At 40.9% G+C, this 26,878-nt stretch overlaps 2 protein-coding genes across 53 annotated transcripts in view; both read left to right on the top strand.

Moving 5' to 3' along the window:
• The first annotated feature begins 691 nt into the window (after positions 1 to 691).
• Positions 692 to 21,942, top strand: nr1h3 (nuclear receptor subfamily 1, group H, member 3). 3 transcript variants are annotated; one of them, XM_027004793.2, is made up of 12 exons: positions 692 to 774; positions 7,446 to 7,498; positions 7,629 to 7,768; positions 10,143 to 10,225; positions 12,041 to 12,220; positions 13,718 to 13,984; positions 14,372 to 14,577; positions 15,245 to 15,424; positions 15,683 to 15,785; positions 16,403 to 16,516; positions 17,104 to 17,198; positions 18,429 to 21,942. In XM_027004793.2, the coding sequence occupies exons 4-12, from the start codon at positions 10,183 to 10,185 to the stop codon at positions 18,573 to 18,575; spliced, it is 1,335 nt and encodes a 444-aa protein (XP_026860594.1). In that variant the 5' UTR covers positions 692 to 774; positions 7,446 to 7,498; positions 7,629 to 7,768; positions 10,143 to 10,182; the 3' UTR covers positions 18,576 to 21,942. The 3 variants fall into 3 exon arrangements, with proteins under 3 accessions (XP_026860594.1, XP_026860596.1, XP_026860595.1); XM_027004794.2 differs by lacking the exon at positions 692 to 774 and adding an exon at positions 6,854 to 7,002; XM_027004795.2 differs by lacking the exon at positions 7,446 to 7,498 and having other exon boundaries at positions 707 to 774.
• A 431-nt stretch (positions 21,943 to 22,373) lies between these two features.
• madd (MAP-kinase activating death domain) overlaps positions 22,374 to 26,878 on the top strand; it is a 42,548-nt gene continuing 38,043 nt past the window's right edge. For 47 of the 50 annotated variants that reach the window (XM_035521039.1, XM_035521038.1, XM_035521037.1 and 44 more), the window contains exon 1: positions 22,374 to 22,491. The gene's annotated coding sequence lies outside the window, so the exon portion shown is untranslated. Of the gene's footprint in view, positions 22,497 to 22,755; positions 22,980 to 23,038; positions 23,134 to 26,878 lie in introns of those variants that run through there. The other 3 variants (XM_035521012.1, XM_035521013.1, XM_035521011.1) reach the window with 3 other exon arrangements.

Raw genomic sequence — 26,878 nt, 5'->3', positions numbered from 1 at the left:
GGCTACAACTGATAATAAAGAGAATATTTTAAGCAGTTGCCAGCAGGATTGCATATATTTAATTTATTCTATCATATTTTATTATATATTGAATTTTATTTATGTTTCAGTAAAACTGTGTCGTGGTCAAGGCATAAAAGAATATGAATGTAATAATGGAACATTGCATGACTCGCCTACTCGAATAACCTAGTAACATGACTAGAAAACATGGCCTCCAAGGACCCAGACTGACTGATAGGTGTGTTTCCAGCGTTGACCATTTGGAGGTAGTAGAGCGTTCTACAAAAGTTTAGGCACGTAATTTTTCTTTTTTAATTTAACTTTTTAGCTAAAACGATTGTGAAGTCCCACAAGAATCCTTGATTGTGTTACCTCGTAAAATGTTAAATTAACGTCTACAAAATAGAGTTTTATCAATGTAAAAACTCGAAAAACAGCGACAGTCAAAAGGCTGTGTTAAATCAGATCGTGAGCAAGAGCCATTAGAAATAAGCCTAGGAGACCCAATTACATACATGTCGATTTACCTCGAATAATTACCAACATATATACGTTATTTAAAATACACCATTTTCAAACTGGTTTTTATCAACATATTTTAGTGACCAACTCGTTTAAGCGTTTTAAGCTTTTATTTTGGAAACAAAAACGTCTTTTTAGGTGGGCATCTTGGACATTACGCCGCCGTCCGACACTGGTTTCTGCTTCACACATTGCGCTGTTTGGAAAGTTCGCTGTTCTGAGAGATCTTGTTAGCTTCTTCAGCGTGAGGTAACTATTACTTACACTGTGTAACCAGTGATACCATTTTATTTGCATACAGCTGTCCCAGCTTCAATTTACAGCTTTCAAAGTACGGCGGAATGAACACGGTGAAAGCTGTCTGGATACACTGTCTGTTAGGTTTGTTTAGCTAGCTAAGATGGCTAACTAGCCATCTTAGCTAGCACGTATATGCGGATAACTAGCGTTATCTTAGCAACAGCTCTGACAGTCCCGGCAGGTGAACTTGGCCGTAGCCAGCTGGTCTTTGCTTCCTTGACTGAAATCATTCGCGCAGTTGGTCTGCTCGCCAGCTATGTTTTAGCCGCTCGGTTTGGAGTGTTTGTTTCTGAACATGTTAAGTTAGCTAATATGTTTTTCTAGTTGTGTTTGGTACTCTTAACCCAGCTAACCCCACACAGCTTGATAACGTAGCGGGGTAGCGTACAGGGTAGCGAGATAAGTTAGCCAACGAAGTCGTTTTGTGACTTGTCCTTTTAAGACTGTTGGCTATGACATGATGTACCCCACGTTGTAAACATCTGATTGTTCAAATGGCTAGCCATAATAAAGACAGACGATTAAAATTGCTTAGCTAACGCTACGTTGCTCTAGCCGTTCTATCTTAAACAAGCTAGTTGATTAGGTTAGCTAGCTTGTTTACTAAGATCTTGTTTACTAAGGCCATCTCGGTGGTATTTTATACATTTCTTGGACGACAATAACGTTAAAAACCTCTGCGAGGTTTATATTTGCTAGTCTGAAGATCAACTTTAGTAGCGTTTGTTGACCGACTAAAGTCAATCCAGATGGGTGAAACCTGCCCTCAGGTGTCCTCGTGGTTTGAGGATGAGGTGTAGGATACTCGTCTGTTAGCTTAGATCTGTTTGTTAAGCTTTTACGATGTGATGGGAAAGTTGTAGGAAACAGTTTATCGCGATAGTTTAATTCACTGCTAATAGATTCATGTCAATATGCTGGTTGAAGCCATGAAAATATACCTCATCAAAACCATAATACAAGTAATGTGTGTTTAAAAATTGTTATATTAAATACGTTAGCTTGCATAATAAGCTGAACATAATTTTACCAAAGAATCTATTTGGTTTGCTGAATGTAGTGTAGTAGTAGTAGTAGTAGTAGTAGTACATTGATGATAGGGACTCAGTAATACGTCTTGAGATTATTGCTTACCGAGTGTGGATGCTTCAACAAGGAGTTTCATTACAATTTGCAGTTCCCTGTTTGCCTGTTTTGTTTTTGCTAAAGTGATAAGAAAGCAAACAGGAACACGCACACCCATTCAAACTTATTCACATAAGTGAACAATGTTAATAGGTTAATTTGCATCCACTACATTATGAAGCATTACAACCAACAGTGCTGTGACAAGTTTGCTATCTAGCAAGATTACTAACAACGCCCTAGCATTGCTGGTATGTTGGCCGCATGTGCATTGTTTCCACCTTCAGCTCAACCCCCTCCCAAAGCACTTTTTTTCCACTCTCTTTTGAGGAAACACTGGACACCATTAACATTGTCATCATGAAGTCATGAAATTGATTTATGTTGCTCGCAATATTATGCTGTAGGTGTGTAGTATGTAGTCCTTCCGCTTAACTCTCATGACAGACCGTCAGGATGTGAGGAACAAATAAAAATAGTCCACTTCCTAAAACACTCGGTGGTGGAGTTTATACCATGTTTTGTCATTCTTGTACTTTTTGTGGCAAATTAATTCCTTGTACATTTTGGAATGATGTGAAAGGAAAAAAGAATATGTACTATTATTTATGCTTCATCTTCAAATAGCAGAGCCGAATATTAGAGGGATAATGCGGACAATATAGGGGGTTGGGGGACTTTTGTTTTGATTGCACCACTGTTGGAGGGAGTTAGCTTGTCGTTTGCTGGAGTTTTGTGGAGTTGTTGTGGCTGTCTTGCATTGTTTGGGCTGGCCAGCTGACTGTGTGGATGACTACTATAGTTGGGGTGTGTGTGTGTGTGTGTGTGTAGATATGTTTGTTATGGTGGGGTGGTGGGAGTTTGGGTTCGGGGCGTGTGCCTATTTGTTTTGTTTGTCGGGTTGGGGGTTGGGGGAGTTGTAGTTTTGGTTCATGTTGTTGGAGCATGTGGTTTTCTGGGTAGAGGGGGGAGTATAAGGTTGTGGTTGATGGCTCTGTGTTTGGGTATGGCTGTGGTTGTTTTGGTTGGGATGGTGGGAGGATGTTTTGATTGGTGGCCTTTGTTTGGAATTGTAGGGGAGGGATATTGTGGGTTTGATGGATTGGGCGTCTGGAGTGGTTTGGTCTGGGGGGCGAGGATTGAGTGTGGGGAGTGGCATTGGGGTGCGGGCGGGGGGGCGCGTTGATTGAATGCCATAATTGGGAGGACGTTAAGTTGCCTTATTTTGGGTTAATTTTTGTTGGTGTGGATGACTGGATTTATTTATTTCTCTTTGGGTTTTTTTGGAATTAATTTTTTTTGTTGTTGGTTTATGGCATCATGCTCCTGTCACTGGACTTTTGAGGAAAATAAATCTCCCTTATTGGCATAATTACTATGGGAATCACCCTCTGTTTGCTCTCCCCCCGCTATCCTGGTACAGTGATGAAGTCACAGGTATGCTAACCAACAAGTGCAATGCAGCAGAAGTAGTTGTCATGCACAAATGAGGGTGACGGACATAAATGTTAAATGTACAGTACAAATGAACTTTATATGGAGGTCAATGAAAAGGGAGTTACAGTAATCAACGAGACATGACATAAAGAAATGAACCAGAGTTTGTGCATCGTTGTCAGTCAAGAAGGGGTGAAGACAAGCCATGTTACATAAGTGAAAGGAGGAATCTAGCAAGGGACTTGATTATGTAGATCAAAATTCCTAACGACAGGAGCAGGCTTGACAAGTATTCTGTCATTACAAAAAGGGTAACGGGACAGATCGAGAAGATTTAGGGCCAACCAATAAAACTTAACTTTCTCATGCTAAATACTGATAAACGTTATCATGCATCCAAAGCTTTAAATCAGCAATGCAACCAGTTAGTTTATTGGGAAGTCTAAGGGGAGTATGTCTTGAGGTATAACTGGATATCTGCATAAAGTTTAATTTAGCTATATCATTTCAAGAATAGCAAGCAGCTCTCTTTAAACTCACAAGAAGCTCTAACTTTGAACAAGATCCAAACATAACCTCCTTATAGTTCAGTCAAGTAACGTAAAGGAAAAAGCATTGTCTGCTCTTTTTATAGCTAATTGACTACAAACATCCCGAGATGAGTATATTTAATGCAACAGAGAGTCCACTGAAATCTGTCTTAAAGGTTTCACAGCTAAAGTTGGCTAGCCAACCATGCCTTGAGCTCCAGAGCTTTAAATGTTAGCTGTTTTTAGTGGGAACTTTGCTGTCAAAGGGCCGCTAACATTAGTGTTTTCATTCCATTGTTTCACACATTTAAGTGTTTGCGTCACAAGTGCTGGAACAATATTGTTGTGCTGCTGCTTTTGGTTGAAACTGATCTTTGATGCAACTGCTGACTTCAAATCTGTACCAAAGATCATATAAGTGAAGTATTGTTTCCGCCTTCCTTTGCTGCAAGCTCATTACTCTGAGAAGTGCTGCCTGTCTACATCTTGTGTTTTTTAGTGTAAATGTGTGACTGCGTTAAGCTAGTATATGGATATGTGGAGAGACTGCATTTAAGTTAAGATGGCTATATTTTTTGGTTGTAATGCTTGACAAATGAAATTTAACAATAAAATGTGTATGTAAACATGTACAATCTCATTTACCACATTTGAAAATTGTTAAATCAGTAATTCGAATTAACTAAATTTAATCATGAAAATCATCCAGCAATAGAACAACATTACAAAAAAAATCAAGTGTTTTATATATGGGTAGGGCCTATATATTACTCCTACTACTACAGCCATCAGTAGTACTAGTAAATGGTGATATTTGGTAAATGGTTATGTTTCTTTTTTTTTATGGTAGTTATGCTATGAAACATTTTTTCTATTGTTAAACTGTAATTGACTTAGGTAGAACATTTGAACATTCTCTGCAAGTAAAAATACTCTTTAATAGCCTACAAAGACTATACAACTAGTAAGTCTCTCTGAGAGCCCCGTACACCTTTCTGATAGCTCAGCACAGCATTTTCCACACCACCTGTTGTACAGAAAAGTCCCAGCTGTTAATATTTGTAAAACAATAGCCTGCCTTGTTATACCTTTTTTAATAAACAAATGTATAGAGATTTGCCAGGAGGTCTTGGAGATCTTGCAATAAACATACTGCAGACTATCTTAGTACTATTGTCACATCTATTTCAATGTGTTGCTTCCAAAGGAATGGAGCAGCCATGGCTACGATAGACGTCTTGTACACTGAACACTTCTGAATCAGTGTTCTAATCTTGTGCTGAACAGGCCAGCTCCTGAACATGCTGGAGGTTACTGACCTGGTGTCTTGGCAATATGCATGACAACACCTTAGGAGAACTGACAAATGCGGGATCATGTCAAATTGTCTCCATACTCCATGTATGCAGAACAGTACTTTGAACTTGCAAATAGGTTACTTAAGGGAAATATGGAACATTTTAATTTCAGCTGAACAATGTGGCATCGGGGAACAACGTAAATGCCGTTTTACATGTTAAGGTACAAGTTAATGGCAATTTGTTTACCACATGTTGCTGGAATAGCAATCTTAGTTGGGCTTCCAGTGTTAAAGCAGATTTTCTGGACACAAACCAAAATGATTTTCAGTACGAACAGCGATTGAGTAAACTATTTGAAGGCTAGGGTTACCTGTGTTTAAAGGCTGACTACAACCTCCTTAGAGTCTGCATGCTGCAGTGAAAAATGTGCTCTAGCAAATCATAAGCCCTGTTCATAAACTAGCCTAATAAAATCAAAGATTTGGCTTCATATGAAGGCTTTTTGATATGTAATATACAGTGAAAAGAATGAGAATTCATGAGTTACTCATCTGCTGTATATTTGCTGACTAATCTGGTAAGTGTAGTGTTTCTTGAGAACAAAGGCCTTGCTATTGTTTAACCAAGGCAGAACTAGAAAATCTGATCGTTGTAAAATGAGAGGCTAAATTTACGTTTCCAATTTTATATTTTTTTTATTGAAAATATATTTTAATGTTCTCTTAATTTGGTTTTTGAAGTAGGTGAACTACTTTAACACTTTGTAGGTGAAGTAGCTTTAAAATGAGAATTTAGAACCCTCTAATGTCTTGACATGTGGATAAACCTAAAGCTGTTGTGTTCAGTGGTTCTGCTCCTTTGCTCTGCAGTGCTCTCAGGTATTACAGGACTAGATGACATATTTCTGGATCATTTACAGCCAAAATGCACTTCATGTGATGCTTCTCCTCCTGGCTATGAATTACTCATCTAAGTTAATAGATTGGGTTTGGTTTTTCACTCTGACATCCAGAATCATACGTTTTCATTCAGTCACTTAAATGTTGATTCCAGCCTCAATATGTGTGGCAATGTATGACCCGTGTTTGGATGGGCCAGATGTAGTTTATTGGGCAAAGGTAACTATTCACTGATAAGTTTTTTAGGACATTGGACTTGGAGGTGTAGTGGGGTTATTTTAGGTCAGTTTCCGCATGTGTGGATGCATAGGTCTAATCGATTCAGATTATCAGCTTTGTGTCTTTGTTGGAGGAAGTGTGTGATTTTAAAGATTGTGTTTTATGCTGTTGTCCTACTGTCCTTGTACAGTAGCTTGCTATTGATTTTATTACTCATTATGATGATTATTCTTGAACATTTATAGTGTCTCAACACTTAGATTCAAATTGCTTTAAAACTGTCCAAGTGTCAAAAATGTATTTTCAGTGTGTGGCCCTGCAAAAATTCAGGTGTCTCAAATTAGGTAAAATAGTCATGTGTCTTTAATGTCTTTTGAGTTCATTAAAAACTTCTAATGCAAAGTGTTCCAGTTTAAATTGTAATGATGTGTCATCTGCTATGCATGATGCCTTCAGACAAGGGCATGATCTGGACTTTGACCACTTCGTGGCTTGTTGTGGAGACATTTGGCGTGTGAAGCGAGACCTGTCACAGCTGGGAAGTGGAGTAAATGGCAGAAGAGATCAGAACAGACAGATTGGGAGAGCAGCCTTAGAATAAGCATTTACTTTCTCTCTTCTCCCTGCATTCCCTGTTAGACATGGTGTCATGAGACTTCCTGAAAGGTGAGGGGGGATCCTAAGTTTGCAGTTATTTTTTTCCTTAGTTATTTTGAAATGTAATGCTGCTACACTTGTAGTTGGCTTGTGCCTCTTCATTATATTATATACTCTTCATATATAAAACCTTTTAATAAGCCTATAGGTGCAAAAGTTGATCTCCAAACTTACTGAAATCCTGTACACGTTTAGTGAAGTACTGAAAGTTATTCATAACTTAGTTCTTTTTTTTTCTTTTTTTGGAAAAAGGCTGATTTGTGTTTTTAACTGGTTTTGTCATCTGGGAGATGTGTGTGAGAGGTGGTTGTAGTCACTCTTTCAGGAAGAGATGGTTCAGGCTGAGGGCTCTACAGGGACTTCACTGCCATGCAAACGACCGATAATAACCTCCCTCTCCCCCTCGCTGTCTCCCACTTTTTTTTTGCCCTTTCTCTCTTTCTCTCTTCTAGTATCCTTCTGAAGCTCTGCTCTGGTGCATGACCCACACAAACAAACAGAAAAGGTGATATTTTTCTCCTCTTTACCTGCCTTGTCACTCCTTCCTCATTTGTATTTTTTTGTGTGTGTGGTTTTTTTTTTCTGGGTATTCCTGTCTTGGACTGTCTCTCTCTGTCTCTCTCTGTCCACACTAGGCAGAACAGGGGAAAAAAAAAAGCTTCAAGAGTGCAGTTTCCTCTGACGGTGTCCAGAGTGGTGGAGAGGATAAACATCATGGCCTGCTAGCAACACGCAGAGCAAGATGGACAGGCAATAGCAGAGAGTTTCTCCAGGGGTATGTCTCTGTCTTGCTCATAATGCTATTGAGTATCAAGTCACACAGAGAGACCTGCACTCCAGTTTAACTGAACTGTAGCACTTAATCTACCTCATTCTTGTTCATACATATACAGATGAGTTTAAACCACAAGGTTAACACGCTAATTTCTTTAATTACCCACTTTTCCATTCAGACCCTATCGCTTGTACAGATGTAGGCCGAATAGAAAAAGAACCTAAAATGTGCAATGCTGCCTCTAGAATCAGGCTTTCAAGTTGCTGTTCAGGATTTTTCCTGATGCTGCAAAAAGCCGAACTTTTTATTCTAGAGCAATACCCCTTATGCTGCAGGTCTTTGTGGTGCTGGTTTGTGTTGGTACACTCTGTTGCACCTGTTCAGTGTTAACTTTGTACCTTACTGTGCAGGCGTACTTTGTTCTATGCACTTGCATATGTATAACAGTATAATTAAAATAGCTTAAATTGAATCAAAACAAAATTAAACATGTATGTAAAAATGGCCCAGGATTCACAGGCCCAATTAGAACTGTTGAGTATTGTCATCTTTACATCCCAACTCTGGAGCAGCAAAAAACATGATTGTCCAGAACTGGTTTTGTGAAATCAGACTTCACCAACCCTGGTGTAATCTTTCATATCATATTCAAAACTAATTTAGTTTTTCTATGTAGCTCTGCATTCTACCTTGTTCCTTGTATTTAGCAAGATTGCCAGAGTTTTGGTGTTTAACATTACACCAGCTATGCCGTCCATCCTGTTAAACCGAAAAACGGCAGATAAACAGGGCTCAGGCCTTAAGATTTTTACATCAAGTTAGAAAAGTTGCAAACCCGATGAATGCACAATAGCAACTGATATGTTAAAGGTTTTGTTAAAGAGATGAGCTAATTAGATCCCAGATGGTCATGTCTTTAGGTGGAATCTTCATGCTTATGTTCACAGAAATGGTGCTGTGTACATTTATCCACCTTGTATCAGACTGGTGAACATCGCCAACCTGCATTTCTTACCTTACAGAGGCTCCATTGTTGTCACCGGATATCCTCTTTGCATCAGTACTAAGGGTCACTCACTTACAACGATTCCTGTGTGAGGCTTTAAACAGACAAAAAACAAACTAGCAATAGGGATTAATGCAAGTTCCGTGTTTGAATCATTTAGCTATTGGTTTGTTAGGCATGTAACAGTATTTGAACTGCAGTATGATACATGTCTGTGCATGTTGAGCTGTCATAGTACTCCAAGTGAAAAGAAAAGAGGCAAAGACACTTACCAGGCACAGTGATTTATTAAAAACAAATAACAAATCAGTTTAAGGATTGCATAAATCTAATTTACCACTTAGACAAATGATTTGTGCTGTATGTATCATTGGTTTCATTAAACACAAGCTGCAGGATGGATTTTTAAGTATCCAGGCTCTGCCACGGCACCATCTAGTTCTATGTAACTGTCCTTGGAAGCAAATTTACTGTCTTACATTATTAAGCACATCTCTTCAAAAGAACTTTTGTAGAACATTGCTTAAGGATTTACTGTCCATATTTCTTTATTTTTCTCTCATCAGTTTTTCTCCCTCATGTTCTGAATCATCAAATTCTAGATTTCTTCGTTGGTGTACTTTCCCTGATCAATTTGCTATCGTATTTAAAGGAATAGCAATTCTGTAGTCAGCAAAAAAAATATTAACATGTTAATATTTTAGCTTTCATTTCCCATTTACCCACAGGGCGTTAGTATGGCAGGCTGACTTAGTTGAAAATGTGCTGTCTCATTGACATCTTTAAATATGTAGGGAGGGTTTTGCTTGCTACCATGTAGTTGTTTATAGATTCCCACGGTAAAGAAAGGGTGACTGTGTAGCAAGGGTCCTTTTTTCAATTAAAAGTTACTCGTGTTTATTGAACCATAGTCTCACTGGTCATTAGTTTTGCTTTCTCGTGGTGGCTCTCTTGGTCTTCAGTCAGTGGCATAGCTGGGTTGTAGAATCTTTTGCTACAGAATGTGGTTGCATTTCTGGGCCATGTTGACAATTTTGAGTTTGTAGGTTTGCTTCAGCAAATCGATGATGTTCCATTATTGCTACATTTCGATATTTTAGCCTTTGGAGTTGCAGAATTGGTTGGCTTTTTGTGCTGAGTTTGTGCTAAAATGAAAGGTTTATCCATTATATCTGAGATTTTAGATTGCTATAAAGATTTGTCACAACAAACAATGCTCCTTTTTGGACTTAACCATTACTTTAATACTTGTATGTAGGTTTAAATTTTACTATTAAGGTAAACATAAATCCCCCAGACATGCATAATGTTCTAGTCCCAGTTTTGTGAAGTGATCTGTAGATAAGTGGCCCTCTCTGTATTTACCAGGCACAGTGTTGGTCCGTTATGACAAGCTGCCGTGCAGAAGATGACCACATTTTCTGCGACTGATATCAGTGATGTTGGTCATGGTAAGAGTTTCGATTGCTTTAACTGGAGCAACAGTTTGGTGTAAATGAAGAGTGTGTCTGGGTGTGAGTATGTGCAGTGCCTCCCAGTAGTGTTCAACCTCCTGCTGAATTTGCAAATTCAAATTCAAGTTGCAAATAATTTAGAGCCTTTAAACTTTGAGCAAGAGTAGCATTTATTAACAGATGCCTAAATATTACAAACAAAAAGTACAAGTTGCTCAATTAAATTATAATAAAAATTAGGGGCAATTATTATTCAACTCCTAGGTTTAATATTTTGTGGAATAACCCTTGTTTGCAATTACAGCTATTAATAATTTTTTATAAGACCTGATCAGGCCGGCACAGGTCTCTGGAGTAATCTTGGCCCACTCCTCTATGCAGATCTCCAAGTTGTCTAGGTTCTTTGGGCATCTCTTGTGGAAGGAGCTCAAGATCAAAGTCCACAAGTTTTCAATTGTGTTAAGGTCAGGAGAATGACTAGGCCACTGCAACACTTTGATCTTTTCCCTCTTGAACTAGGCCTTGGTTTTCTTGGCCATGTGCTTGGGGTCATTGATCTGTTGGAAGATGAAATTATGACCCATCTTAAGATCCATGGTGAAGGAGCACAGGTTTTTGGCCAAAATCTCCAGGTAGGCTGTGCTATCCATCTTCCTGTGGATGCCGACCAGATGGCCAGGCTCTTGGCTGAAAAGCAGCCCCACAGCATGATGTTGCCACCACCATGCTTGACTGTAGGGATGGTATTCTTGGGGTCATATGCAGTTCCATCCTCTGGCCAAACGCCCAGGGTGTGGTCGCCACCAAAGACCTCAATCTTGGTCTCATCAGACCAGAGAACCTTGAACCAGTCTGCCTCAGAGTCAACCAAGTGATCAAGAGCAAACTTGAGACAAGCCTTGACATGACGCTTTGAAGTAAAGCTGCCTTACGGGCTCGCCTGGAACAGAGACCAGTGCGGTGGAGTACGTTACTTATGGTATTTATTGAAACCAATGTCCCCACCGCCATGAGATCTTCCTGGAGCTCCCTCCTTGTTGTCCTTGGGTCAGCTTTGACCATTTGGACAAGCCTGGCCTCAGCATGGGAGGAAACTTTGAAAGGCTGCCCAGGCCATGGAATGTTAACAGTAGTTCCATAAGCCTTCCACTTCCGGATGATGCTCCCAACAGTGAAGACAGGTAGGCCCAAGTCCTTGGAAAGGGTTTTGTACCCCTTGCCAGCCTTGTGACCCTCCACAATTTTGTCTCTGATGGCCTTGGAATGCTCCTTAGTCTTTCCCATGTCGACCATGTATGAGTGCTGTTCACTTGATAGGAGAGGGGCTTTTATAGTCAGAAAAGGCAAGAAAAAACAGATCATTAATCCAAACATGTGAAGCTCATTGTTCTTAATACCTCAATTACTTCTTTATACTTGAGAGAACCAAACAGAATTCTGGTGGTTTGAGGGGTTGAATAATAATTGACCCTCTGGTAAACTTTGTAAAATTAAAATAAATAAATAAACAAACAGAGAAATAAGATTCTTTTTTGCTGCAGTGCTTTTCACATGTCCAGGCCCATCTACAGTCCAAATTTCACAAAGCTAGAGTAACTCTAAATGTGTAAACCTGCAAAATCTGCAGGGTGTTGAATACTACTTTGAGGTACTGTATTTCTTGGTTGTGACCATGACTCTGTCAGGGTGTGTGAATTTGTTGTTGTTGTTGTTTTTTGTTTGTTTATTTTTTCATTTTCTGGGTTGAGGCTAACATGTATGCAAGTACAGGGTGTTGCATTTGTGTGTGTGTGTGTGTGTGTGTGTGTGTAGGGGAGAGTCTGGGCTGTGTCAGTGAGGAGGGCTCTTCTGCAGCAGAAGTGAAACATGAGGTTCATGCTTCTCCCAGTCAGCCAGCTTCATTCTCCAGTTCTCCTAATGAACTGAGTGACTCGCTGCCCATGGAACCCAACGACATCAAGCTGGATCCTTCCACCCACACACCTGCTCCAGGTATGCTGGGCTGTGGGTTTTTGGCTGAAGCTCCTGGGTGCTTGTTGCTATTTTGGGAATATACAAGATGTAACAATGTTCTTGGTGCCACATGGGGGAAATGGTGTTTGTGGTTGTGGCTGGTTAAAGGATATGTGGGTCATAAACTGAGGAATGATCTCTTAAAATGAGAGAACTGGCTTTTTTAGTTCTGCGTTTAGCATGTGTCTATATTAGGTGTGTGTGCGTGTGTTTTAAACTATACTTACTGGCTCATAACTGGGTACGCCCATCCCATAAATGCATATTAAAGTGTATCGGTGGGCATACAAAATTTATTACCCAACCATCTTGTTTGTCATTGATCAGTTTCTGATCACAGCACCAATCCTGTTTGGATATTATTTTGGCAGGGGGACCATTGCGTGCATCATATTGGCTCTAGCAGGATTGTGCTGCGATTGCCATGGCCCCTTATGTTCTGGGGCTTTGTGGCTATTTTGGCTTTGCAAAGAATGAATCTTGACAAGGCAAAGCCATTCTCTGTATCTTTACACTATGTAAGATTGTACATGTACAAGTTCCAGCGAGGCTTTCCATGCTATCCAGACCATAAAGAACGTATAACACTGCTGATTTTTAACACTGCTTACCATTTTGAACTTCAAATTTATCGAGCAGTATAGTGTCCTTAACTTATTACCTTAAAGCCAAACCAGCCACTGTTCAAAGCACAAAAGTTACTCGACAGTTGAAATGTCGACTCTGAGAACTAAAGTGCGGTCAACAGCAGCACATTTTGCATTTAGGTGGAAGATGCCATATATATATATATATATATATATATATATATATATATATATATATATCACACACACACACAAATAAAAACTAAGACAGAACTTCTGCCACACATGCAGTCATTTCCTGTGTTCTTGTTACCAGCAGTGAGAACTTTGCACTGACTGGATCCATCTGGCCAGTATTGTTTTTCTCCGTTTTATATCGTATTGACCCCTGTAAATGACTGAATATGCTGATGAAGTAGTTTATTTCCTTTTTTTTTTTTTTTTTTTACCTAAGGTATTTATCATGATTTAAAAATGAACCATTTAATACGTCTCATGTTTCTTTTTTTGCTTATTGCTTTCTTTTCAAATTTGTATAGGTCCTCTTTAGAGTTATAAATAAGACATAGAAACAGAAAGTCAGTATCTCTTATTCAATACTGTAGTAATATTGACTGACTCAAGCACACGAACACCAGCTCTGGTCAATACATTTTCTGTGGTTGCACCACAAACACTACTTTCACAGATCTGCTCTTCAGCATCAACAAACAGCCAGAGAGAACCAAGCGGTACTTTCCAGAGAAATGCTGCTAACACATGAGCTTTTAACATCTCGTGGACGAAAAAATTTTCTTAGATGCTGCACAAGAATCATTAACCTGAAGGAAAGGGGATAATCCGATTGGCTCTTGACCATGTGTGTGCATTTTGTGTGTCTGCCCTACAGAAGGCCAGCCAGTGAAGAGGAAGAAAGGCCCCGCCCCCAAGATGCTGGGGAACGAGGTGTGCAGCGTGTGTGGAGACAAGGCCTCCGGCTTCCACTACAACGTGCTGAGCTGCGAAGGCTGCAAGGGCTTCTTCCGCCGCAGCGTGATCAAGGGCGCGCAGTACATGTGCAAGAGCTCGGGTCGCTGCGAGATGGACATGTACATGCGCCGCAAGTGCCAGCAGTGCCGCCTGCGCAAGTGCCGCGAGGCGGGCATGCTGGAGCAGTGTGAGTGGAGCCTCTCCCCCTACCTGCCCCTGAGTCAGGCACCTCGGGGTGCGGGGGGGGGGTCAGACTGCCTTTACCATAGGACGAATCAAATTTGAAGAGAGCAGCAGTTGGCTGTGAAAGTGTTTAGTGTGTTCTTAATTAGCAGATTTTTAATATGGTTAGTACAGTGTAATTTGGCCTTTTGACCAAAATACATTTGTAATGTCCACTATGCACAGATGTGCCCATTTCAAAATGCTCACGCGCGCTCTCTCTCTCTCTCTCTCTCGCTCTCGCTCTCGCTCTCGCTCTCGCTCTCGCTCTCGCTCTCGCTCTCTCTCGCTCTCTCTCTCTCTCACTCACTCACTCACACACACACACACACACACACACACACACACACAGGTGTCCTCTCGGAGGAGCAGATCCGGCTAAAGAAGATGAAGAAGCAGCACGAGGAAGAGGTGGCTCGTAGCTCATCGGTGGCCACCCCCAGCCCAGTGCCTGAAGCCGCCCCACTGGCCCCTGAGCAGCAGGAGATGATCGAGAAGCTTGTGGCCATGCAGAAGCAGTGCAACAAACGCTCCTTCATTGACCGCCTTAAAGTCACTGTGAGTGGCCTGACTATTCCGCTGGGTCGTGTTGTTTACATTATTCATGCCATAGTACATAAAGATGTTACTTGGAGCTAGAGCTCTCAGTTCCTCAAGGACCTCTGGCCTGTCCAAGTGTCGCTTTTGTTCTCATGTTCTCTTCTGTCTCAGCATACACGTGAACCTGGTAATCAAGGGCTTCGTTACCAGGCTGTCAAGAGCTTAACCAGAGCAAAATCCTGGACTGGCTGGGGATCCCTAATGATTAGACTGAGAACCTCTGATTTAACACAGAGCTGATGTTTTATGCATGAGAGGCCTCTAAAACATGCTCTATAACATTTTAATTATTAAAACTAAACCATGCTATAAATTATCTGTCAGATAAACTTTGCATTCTCCATTTGCTCAGTCAACTCTGACTGCTATGAGCTGGCTAATTTTCAGCTTGTTAGCTGGAACCCCCTTCACTACAGCAACACTGATTCAATGCATCACTGTTTGACTCTGTGTTATCACAGAGAAAGGAAAAGATAACAACACACAATTCTTTGCTCCTTTACTAGCTAAAGTTTCTCATTTATGTTCAGTGTTGTTTACGAGATACAAAGCAATGACCTGTTGGGAAGTGTTGTGTTGTAGAAACTGAAACCCTAGTTTATTACATAATCTATATGGCCCTCAGCCGTGGCCCCAGAGCCAGGACCCGATGAACCGCGAGGTGCGGCAGCAACGCTTTGCCCACTTCACCGAGCTGGCCATCATGTCGGTGCAGGAGATTGTCGACTTTGCCAAGCAGCTGCCTGGGTTCTTAGAGCTGACCCGTGAGGACCAGATTGCCCTGCTGAAGACCTCCACCATAGAGGTGGGTTCCCCCAGTGCTACAACCCCACCCCCACTTCAGATCATAAGCAGGGTCATGTAAAAATGGGCTAGTGTGGTTTGCTGCACTTCTCTATGCTGTGTCTGTTTGTAACCACTCTGAAATATATCCATTATATTAGTTGGGCATGTTCTGCCTCCTAGTTCTGCCTCCTAGTGGTGTTAAAGGGTCAGTGTGATATCGACCTCCCTTTTGTACTGTGCTGCATAGTTACATTTTTGTTTTCTTTTACTTTGGTAGATCATGCTGCTAGAAACGTCTCGGCGGTACAACCCATCGATAGAGAGCATCACTTTCCTCACTCCTGACTTCAGCTACAATAAGGATGACTTTGCCAAAGCAGGTGCAAATGAATGTGCTGTAGTCCGATCCTTATGAATATGCGATAGTCCAATCCTTATGAATATGCGGTAATCTGATCCTGCCTTTGATTGACTCCTCAAGCTTGCCTCGACTCAGTATCGGGCCCACCACTCCTGTGGTTAACACAATTTTAGTGCACGTTTGAGTGTGGTATTGTTAAGAAATCTGTATTACAAAGCACAAAAATGTTCTGAATACGTCTGCCTTAGGCCATAATTGTATTTTTGACCACATATTTTAGACGGATGTCTCCACTGTTTTCCCCAATTTTGCGGTGTGTTTGGTATTGCCTTTGCAATGACTCTTGTGCTTCATCTGACTTAACTCAGTACACATAATAATTAAAAAAAACAACAAAAAAAAACGACTTTATTTCTTTCTTATTTTAATGTAATTTGATTTTTATTTATATTTTTTAACTTGTAAACATTCAAAATCGCTGCTGTGACCTTACGAGTAGGCTATGGAATCCTGGAGTGTTTAAGTGAGAATTCGACATCAGAATCTTTGAAAGCATGCAGGGCAGTCACTTGGTCGCACTTCCGCGGCCACATCTGTCCTGCAGGTACGCTGACCCGACCTCTGTCCTCCCCACAGGCCTGCAGTTTGAGTTCATCAATCCCATCTTTGAGTTCTCCAAGGGCATGAACGACCTGCACCTGGACGAGGCCGAGTATGCCCTGCTTATCGCCATCAACATCTTCTCTGCAGGTCAGTCTGCCATGTTGAGCAGTGCACGTGCCTGCAGCGTCAGCTCAGTGGGTCAAGGGGGCCGTGCAAATGCTTAACAACAAAACGATTCTTCCGTTTGAGCTGAGCTATTCTTGGACAGGCTCTTGTCGTTTTTACGTGCAGTAGCAGGCTTAAGGGTGCTGCTTACTCAGACTGTGGTTCATTAAAATAAACTCTTCTTGGGGGCACATTCGGCAGTAAAGTACGAGAACACATTTCAACTGCAGAATGCAAGCTACAAGGTGGTAAATACTTTTTGATCACCGTAATGCATTGGTGGTTTGTCTAACGCATTTTTATTCATGTCCAGTGCTCAGCACAGTGCTGTGTTTTATAAACAAAACGGGCTTTAAATAGACCAAAACCATTTTTAGTGTTGGCCTGAGGTTTAACCTGCATTTAATGAAATACTGCTGGACATTCTTTTAGAGCCCAGCTGATCTTCCCTTCAAAGTACTGCTGCACTCTCTAAATGGAACATGGCATTGTACATTAGTCTCAGTCTTTCCTGATCTCTCTTGTTTGTTTGATACTGTGTGTGTGTGTGTGTGTGTGTGTGTGTGTAGACCGACCCAATGTGCAGGATCATGATTTAGTGGAGAAGCTACAACAGCCATATGTAGATGCTCTGCACTCGTACATCAGGATAAAGAGACCCAATGTAAGTCCCTGCCCTAAAGTCCTGCTTTACTACTACAAGCAAAGCAGTTTCTGTGCCAATGATTGTGATCCTCTTGCTTCTATATCCATTTCTTTTCTTTCACTGGTATGGTTTCACTACTGTGTGTGTGAGGCTGCGTTTCATTGCATCAGGAAGGCAGATACAGCATGGGGTGAAGAGATGTCTAACGTTCATATCGTCATAAATGATACCTTGCGTCCTTGTGGTACAAGACCACAAGGTCTTTACATTTATGACATTTAGCTGATGCGTTTATCCAAAGCAACTTACAATTATGTCTCAGTACAACTTGAGCAATTGAGGGCTAAAAGTCTTGCTCAGGGGCCCGGCAGTGGTGGGGCTTGAACCAGCAACCTTCCAATTAGAAGTCAACCTTAACCACTGAACTACCACTGGCCTTCCCCATGGCTTGTGGAAAGTGGGAAACTAAATTAAGAATGCAGGTTATGGATCAGACATACTATTAGAAATTTAATAGAATTATAATAATTATACAGTGTCTTGTGGAATATTCAGAACAAATGTCTTGCTGGCATTAGGAAATGATGGAGAGTCAGACACTCTGAATATTTCCTCACATTCTGAATATTACTGAGAAGGGAACATGTAACCTAACGGTGTGACATGGCTGTGTCGTTGCCAACATCTCTATATGCTCCATGGCATATAATCTTATCATTTGATCAAAAATCTGCAATCTTCAGTTATTTTCCACTTTCCATATCTCATAAGGAGTTCTAATGCCATAAAATCTACAATGAATGGCTTGATTCAGTTTGCATCTCGCAAGATGTGACAGACCTCCCAGCAATTAACACTGAAATGTTTAAACTACCTAAAGTTCTTGCTGGTATTAGAAGTGTATTCTAAAATTTCTAAAAATCACACTTTCATTTGAAAAGGTCTGTTGTGGTGGTGGTGGGACACCAATATGTTGTCTGTCGACCAATCCGTAGATCAGTTCCAAAAAGTGATGTAATTTGCCAATTAAATCCCAGATGTAAACATTAGTTTTGATCTCTGGTCAAATGTCTCATATTTGTGTAGGTAGTGTGCATGCACAAGGGTTTCAGTATATTTTGGCCATAATGTCGCCTTACAAGCAATCTCATAGTCTCGCACTCGGTTTCGTGTGCGTGTGTGCATGCGCGCGTATGCGCAAGGCAACATATGACTGACTGACTGTGCCCTGTCCTGCCCATGCTGCAGGATCACCTGATGTTCCCACGCATGCTGATGAAGCTGGTGAGTCTGCGCACGCTCAGCAGCGTACACTCGGAGCAAGTCTTCGCCCTCCGTCTGCAGGACAAGAAACTCCCTCCTCTGCTCTCCGAAATCTGGGATGTCCACGAGTGAGCCCCTATTTCCACCCCCCCGGGGCAGAGTCATACAGGATCAGGACAGTATGGCTGAAGGGAGTGAGGGAGGGGCACAGGTTCATGATGGCCAAGCGCATAACCTCTTTAACTGTTTCTTGAGGAGCCTGGTTTCATCTTCCTCTTTTGCTTATGTTTTGTACTCTCCTGTGAAAGATACAGTGGTCAGTGGTCTGCTTTTTCAGACTGAGCTCTCTATAGACTGCATGGCCAGAAGGCTAAGGGACAGCTTATGGCCAGATCTGGGTAAATTGCATTGGCAGTACTGGTGTCTCTGGTGTTGGACCTCTGAGATATAGATATTCTGGGCCCAGTATCTTGCTCACTGGAATAATTACTACAAATGTCTTGTTCAAGATGGTTCTGGGTTTTTTGTTTGTTTGTTTTTGTTTGTTTGTTTTTTCCCCTCTTTTTTTTTTTTTGTGTTCAGTGTACTAAAAGCTCTGAGCAGGTCTTGGTGATATTTCCTAGTCTTCACTGAAACGTTTCATTGTGGTTTTCTGATGAGGAATGGATTTGTTTTTGCATTTTGCTTTTTTCAGTGGCCACATTTCAACTGTCAAAACCCGGAGCTAATTGACTCCAGAACCAAAGGGTTGTGATCCAGACACCCAAGTTTACTGTGCATTGTCCCTTATTGGCTCTATGCTGACTCAGATCTGGGATGGTTGTTATGCCCACACCACCTTAACAAGGTGGAGAGTCACAGCATAGAGTTTTTCTCCGCGCTCCGGGAATCCTTCATCCCTGCACTTTGGGACCAAACACCTGTCATTTCAAACATGGCCAGGGAGTGGCGCTCTTACGCCCATTTTAATTTTAGCACTGGCTGTTAAGCCTATTTTCACTCTGCACTGTTTTTGATCTGACCTAAATGTTGACATGAGCCCCTGGCATTTTGAGGAACTTGGGTGATTGTTCAGAAGCACAGTGGAAGTTTTTTTTTAAATTATTATTGAATTTCAAAGCAAGGTATCATCCAAAGGTTTTTCATGTTGTGTGGTGCGGAAGCTGTTGTGAGTTTATAGGTTGTATAATTGTAAAAGGGGCAATCAGGGAAATTCTTTTCCAAACATTCTAATCTGGGCCAGTTGGTTTCCAGTTATGGTAAAAATGTGACAGAAGTGTGAGGATTCTGAACTGGCTGATTGGTTGGGTATGCAAGAGAGCGTCTTCCGATTTGTGTTCCTGCTTAATGAAGTCCTGTGTGTAGAACTTTCATAGCTCCTCCTCTATTTCATGACCGAACAGAAGAAGCAAGCATAGATATGTTGACTATTGCTACATACAATCGCATGTTTGCAGTCTGTGAGTGAAGGAGATGGTGAACAAAAGGCAATCCGCTTCATACAAAAATCCAGTGAGTGACTTACAGGGATTGGCAGGAATCACTGGACCTGTCAACATAAACCAGTATGCTGCTCATCTTAGAAAAACTACTGTAGGGCTGCCATGAAAATAGGTGTCAGTTCAATGGATCACTAAAATAAGTCTGACTTTGTCCCTTTTTAGTTTACATCAGCTGTATCCATTTACTTTAAAAATAGATTAACTTAATCATTTCTTCCATCATAAAACCTCAGTGTCCTGTCTCTGGTGGTAGTTGGATGCAACAGTACACACACAAACAAAAATGTACAGTATAGTGGGTCTTCCAATCCAGGGGTTAGACATAAAATTGTTGTTAAATGAGTTTTTCAGTGCCGTCATGTGGTGGTTTTTTTTATCCCCCCCCCCCCATTCTTCTTCTAATTTTTTTCTATGTGTCATAGTGTCTGTTGAAGCCTATGCTGACAGTTTTATTTATACCCTCCGCGTTCCCCTGTCAACTATTGTTCTGTACACCTGCCTTACAACTTCAGCAGGGTGGGTAGGTTTTTGTCATCCACTTTGTCATTCTAATGTCCCCGGTTCAGTTCTGCTCTTGTGATATTTCAAGAATGGAATTGATGGACTTTAATCAACACGGTGTTTTTACATTACGGCCCTGTAATGATTCCTGAAGGCCCCTTTGAATTGGGTGAGGAGGCTTTGCCAGTCCCCCAAAGCACCAATAAAATATAGGCTAGAGACTAATGTCGAGTGTCTACTGTACAGTGGTAGTATTAGAGTAATAGAAAGCACTTTAAAGTGTGGAGAACTTGATCTTGGGGCTGATGCAGATCTGTCCTACGTGACCATGTAATTCAAGACTATTTTGGCTGCTATAATATGCTGTAATATAATTGGATACTTCAACTAATAAATATTATTTTGCCTCTGTGAAAACAAGTCATATTGTACAATTTGATGTCCCAATCTGGAGTCACTGTAGCTGTCATTTTCACCTAGTTCGGACTAAATGGAACACACAATTGTCGCTAAGGTTGTACTGTTTGATCATTTGATCTCTTATAGCACTACATTTAGCTTGACAGTTGCATTGTTTCTGGCTGGGGTGAAAAATGTAATCAAATATGAATAAAATGATGTGTATACACCATTATGGTAAATTGCCCAGTTGAGCCCTTGCAATGAAAAAACCCTACATATCCATATACTGTTGTTCTTCATTCTACAAAATAAAAACAATAATATAAAACATTATTGCAAGTTTTATTTTTAAATTGCCCATATGAGTGATGTAAGTTAGGTCTAAATGAAGTATATTTAGCATTTTAATTGTATAGGTTGTACAAAATCAAAAATTGATTACACATAAAGGGGAAATGGCTGATATATGGTTTTCATTGCAAGGGTTCAGTTGTATACTGTACAAGTGAATTTGTATGACCTGTTGATCTAACACCTGCCACGTTCAGCCCATGTACGTTGGTTATTATAGCATGTTCTGGCCCCACAGATGGGACATGTGATTTAGTGAGTGGTAGAAATTTACACCATACATCAAATCAGCATGCAATTGCAGTGTCAATTTGCATTTTTTCTTCATTAATAAATGGGCTGGCTTTTAACAATGTTAACATACCAGGTGATCATTTTAATACAGAGTTGACTGTAATTATAATTTATTTTTTATTTCCTGTTGGGTGAACATTTAATCTTAATTAATCTGACCTCCTGTGATGTGGTATCAAGCAGTGGTGACAGAAATGCAACGTAAGTTTTGACGCCTTAAGTCCTTGGATAAACTGCTTTATATGTATAAATTAAAATCTGACAAATTTTATTGTTCTGGCAGAGTTTATATATTTGTTTGTTGAAAAATATGTAGATGACTAAGCACCTCAGCTATTCTTTATACAGAAATATATTGACCTGAAACATTGAACTTCTCATTCTGTCTTTTTATTCTTCTGCAGTTTAATAGGTTGAGTTTACCTTGTAAATAAACTTACTGAAAATCATAACTGCCCTTTTTTTTTCTCATTTGTCATTTACTTAAAAATGCTTTTTGTTTATTGTCTCAGGTTGTCTGTTATGTTATGGTGTTTGGCAATCCGACTACCTTTTTATGCGATTAACAAAGAAGGGCATTATTCAAGATGTCACTGTCATAAACTATTTAAAACCCACCTGCTCATACCTGATGCATAGACTGGAAAGACCTGTAGGTAATGAGGTTTACGACACGCACAGCTTCCAGCAGCAGGGGAGCGTAAAGGCTTGCTCATCACATTAATATCGTTCGCGACCTTGTCGATTCATGTCATCCCGTGTTCGGCTGTACACGCAAAATGTGAAGGTGTGCCACCTTGCACCCCCGTTTGATCGATGGTCCAGTCCACCCTCGCGTCCCCGTTTGATCGATGGTACAGTCCACCCCCTTTGGCTGTAATGCGGAACTCCTCGTCGGCTTACAGTGCTTATAATGAGGCGTTATAATGGGTAGGCTCCGTCTCCTGTAGCAAGGCGTCCATCACTCACCCAGCAGGGAGCGGCACGTCGATTCACAGGTTTGGTCTGTGCACTTAGTGTACTGTCATATAATAGTCCACGTTTCGTTTGTGAAAGGGACACCAGAATATTCGGCTCTCTGGTATTTTGCACCAGGGCCAACATCGTTAGCGAGCTCGTTAGCTCGTTGATGGAGGTCAGCAGCTGTATTTGGTTCATTCCACACATTTTCGAGATTGTATCTTATTATTTATGTGATGTCGCTAATGTGGCAACTGACTCCGGATGAGGGCGACCTTCATAAATAAACAGAAAGGCTACTGGCGTGGATGTGGAAAGATGCTAATTCGTCCTGGGATTCTGCCATCTGATCTGCTGCTAACGTTAGCCACGTTAATGCTATTAACCACCACTTCTCAGATTGCTTTTTATGGCAGCGTCTAATATGTCCACGGCGTTTACTAAACTGTATCACATAGTCGTAAAAGACTTCAATGTCATCAGTCCACGAGTCATTTGCGCTCGGAGGGCAAATGTTTCTCTCCAGGTAGGCAAACATACGCTTGTTTTCCCTTTCTAAGACAGAGTCACGCCATAAGAGATGTAAACACCGTAAATATGTGCGAGCTAGCAGAGGTGAGCTCATCGCCTACCGGGACGTGTTCTGGCGAAGCAAGGGCAGTGCTTCTAGCTCAGAAAAGGTGATCATGATGGAAGAGAGCAATGTGCGTAACGGTCTAACCTAATACCAATATCGAGCTCTTGTAATAAGATCATCTAAATCCTGGGCATTGCATTCATATAGAAATGTCTTAAATATTACACTGATATGCTGAGAGTTTTAAAATATTACACCTTTAATTTTTTCCAGTTATCTTTTTATGATCAAAATAACCGTCATGAACTGTTTGTGGCTGGGCATGCGTAGGCTAGCTGTGAATGAACTGTTGAGTCAAGAATAGTCCCACTCATCAGGCAAATGCATTACGTATCTTTTTTCCTTTTTTCTCTTCAGTGCTTCTGAAACAAGACACTTGTCTTGATGGTGTTTCCCTGACATGGCATAAACAAATTGCAAGGTTTTGCTGTTTACCTTGAGTTAAACAAGAAGGACTGTGCTTCTGAATACTGTACTAATTCCTGTATCAGAACACAAGCGCCAGTGCAGTACTAGTCAAAAGTATGAGGAGTGCATTTGTAGTACTATTGAGCCTTTTTTGTTTTCTTACATGAGTCCAACCAGAGATTTGAGCATAATGCTAAATAAAGTAAAGTAGTTGAAGGTCTTGAACAAGCGGTGTCATACGTTTTAGTAAGGAGCTCTGTGTGCTGTTGTTTTTTCACTTAAGGGGTCTGCAGGAAACCCATTCGTCCAAGTGAGCTGTGAAATGAGTGCTTATCTTGGGCTCGAGTACTGTAATTGTGGCCATACAAAAAAATATTATTGGAAGATGACACGGGGCCATTTTCTATTGTCGAAAATGAAAGGAAGTTGCTTCCAGCTTATCTTGCTGTGTATCATTATACCAGATCTTGAGCAATATGCCAGTTTGAAAAAGGCATAGGAGGTTGGGTAGCTAACTCCACACCAATGACTGTATTGCATGGCAAAAGATGGGCTGTACACCTATAAGAGACTTCAACACTTACAAGTTCAGTGTACAACGTTGGCTGGTATGACATGGTTGGAGAATGTACATATTTCAAGCGCAGCTGCCTTCAGTTTCAAGTATTTTTACAAGCTTGAGAAGGAAGGAGGTGTGCCATATGCCTATTGTAATGATGCTTTGGGGAAAAAACAGCAGTATGAATGTTAAGTGACTTGTGTAATGATCCCACTTGACTGATTGCAACTTTGTGTTTTCTTTGCCATATATATAAGTCTAACCACACAAACATTTAACGATTCATTAAGTTAAAGCACAGAATGTTTGTTTTTTTTTTTTCCTTCAGTGCTGTGCCATTATACAGACAAATAACCCATATGATGGATGAGGTCTGTGTGGCCTGCAAGTCTTCATGCCCTAACAGGATAGTTACGTGCTTGCCATGTCTTTCCTTGAGCTTCCATCTCTTTCCACATCTCCACCACCATGTTGGTGATCGCCGGCCCACCACTAAGCAAGCGGGGTTTATGATATGTGCGAATGAGTGATTGGCTGTAGCCAGCACTGCTTTGATCTCTCGTCGCTATGGGGAACCCTTCACCTCCAGGGAATCCGTGCACATGAATAAATTTAAGAGGAGCACTGTTTCTTCTCTCATCTATTGGTGTATTCATGGCTCAACTTGCCCTCCCATCTCTGCTTTGGTCTCTCTTGCTGCTGGACAACCCCCCCCCCCCCCCCCCGGAACCAAGGCCTGGCGGGGGGAGAATATATGGTTTGGTTGTGCTAAAAGGTGTTCTTTGTATTTAATGTACAGTTTGATTATGGCAGCCTAGTACGGCATTGCTTGGGATCTGTATCGAGATACTGTACTCTGTGGTGGAGACTGAAGCACAATAATAATGGTTTCTATTGAATCCCATTTGCCCCTCAAATGGAGGTCATTACAATTTCTGAGAATTCCTGTGGCTTTACTAAAAAATAAATACAAGTGGTGCTTGCATGCTATGGCACTAGGGACACAGACTTGTGCTGCACTGCTAAATCACAATTAGATTTTCCACAGGCACCTTATTGATTTGCACAGCATGCTGAGGGAGCCTCTGTTTGGCTCTAGTATTGTGAGGTGAGAGATGGTCAGGGATCTGCCATTGAGAGTGTTTGGACTGGTTCTCACTAACCGCTTCAGGCAATGGCCAGTAATCGTGATCTCTTCATCCGTTGTCATTGCGCTTTGTCCTCTACAGAGGATTCTATCCTCCAGCGCCTTGAAAGCATGGCCGAGTCCACAGAGGTTTCCAATGAGCATATGTGCTGCTAGTGGGTGGGTCGACGGTTGGCAACCATGCATTTACTCTCCACAAAAATTACCCTGCACAATGAATCATTTAAAACCCTCAGAGAAACAAGTCCATTGTGGTGGGGGTGAAGAGCAGAAGGCTTAGGCTGTTGGTTTGGCTATGTGTAAAAATGGTAAGCCAAATTACTGACCTGGTTTTAAAAGTGACTGGCAACCTAAAAAAAACCTATTCCAATACAGTTTTATCTTAACAAATGTCACATTTAGGTATCAAATGTATTTAATAATAAGCAATGCTTAAAAATGCAAAATCACTCCTAGTACAAACTTTTCAAATGCTTGTAGCTACTGTGTGCTGCCTGAATATTCCAAACCCTTGTGGAATGTGGTGTAAAACATATCCTGAGGATGTATTTTGTTTAAGGTTGTTTCAGGGCAGGAAATGGGGAAACAACATAAAGCAATATATATTCTCTGTCAGTAGCAGAATATTCACTACCTATCCTATGTTTATATGTGGAGGATAAGGATTGGGAGAGTGGTCCCCTTTAACGATATAACTCAGTATAAAACCCAATGACAGTCTTAGTGTTTCAGTATTCTGATGTATGGTTGGGAACATTTGTATAATTACCCTTACTTTATAAGTCCTAAGTCATATTTGGGCTATTCTGTTGCTGAATTTAAAGTGAGTGACAATTTCATATTTATTTAAATGTTTGGGGGGGCTTTTTTTTGTTTGTTTTGCTGTATTAACTGATGTGTTCACCAAGATCTCTTATGATGAGTAGCATTAAAGCATCTTCTCCTCATTGGCATTCTTTTACGATTTTGTATTTTACCTTTTAGGTTTTGTATGTGATGTCCTTGTCCATCGTGAAAGCCACTTCTAAATGAATTATTCCAGTAAATAATAAGGAGCAATGTCTACACATTATCAAGCTACATTCATTCATACTGATTAGCCATACAGCTCACACTGCATCCAGTCAAAGGTGTGTGTGTGTGTTTAAGAAACCTATGAGAAAGAGAGAAGCTGTTTGGGTTTCTGGGTGGAGCAACAAATGTTTCTTAGTATTATTTGCTCTCTGTGGCTATAATTTGAGGTGCAATGCATACTTTTGGCAGTGTAGCAGGTACATAGAGATTGCGAGGACTGGTAGAAACTAAACAGGTTTAGTATGTGTGGAAGTGTGAAGCTTTTAAGGCAAACGGAGCTTTTTTGTATATAAAGGAAATGTTCTTCTTTCTCCAGAAGCCCCCACCCACTGGGAAAGAATGGATAGAAAGCAGTGTTGTCAAAACACAAACTCTCGAGCCTTGTGTAAGAGCTGAATTTGTACCTGTACTGAACTGAACACAACTCTCAGTAGTTTTACCCTCATAAAACCTGAGAGGACTTGGGATGTGTAATCTGATAATAGTTGAGGCAAAATCACTCATTTAACATCTGCTCGGTCCTAATAGTAATAACACATCTCCAGTACAAAGCAACACTAAAGGCTTGACCTGCTGCAAGCTGTTGTGAATGTGTTGTGA

This window comes from Electrophorus electricus, chromosome 21 (assembly GCF_013358815.1).
Source record: "Electrophorus electricus isolate fEleEle1 chromosome 21, fEleEle1.pri, whole genome shotgun sequence".
NCBI lineage: Eukaryota > Metazoa > Chordata > Actinopteri > Gymnotiformes > Gymnotidae > Electrophorus > Electrophorus electricus.
The sequence above is the reverse complement of the archived record's forward strand: the minus strand, read 5'-3'. Positions and strand labels throughout refer to the sequence as shown.

Coding starts and splice junctions, on each gene's coding strand:
- nr1h3 (XM_027004793.2), top strand. CDS start 10,183: ATGACCACATTTTCTGCGACTGATATCAGTGATGTTGGTCATG. Junction 10,226..12,040: donor TATCAGTGATGTTGGTCATG/GTAAGAGTTTCG, acceptor GTGTGTGTGTAG/GGGAGAGTCTGGGCTGTGTC. Junction 13,985..14,371: donor GGCGGGCATGCTGGAGCAGT/GTGAGTGGAGCC, acceptor ACACACACACAG/GTGTCCTCTCGGAGGAGCAG.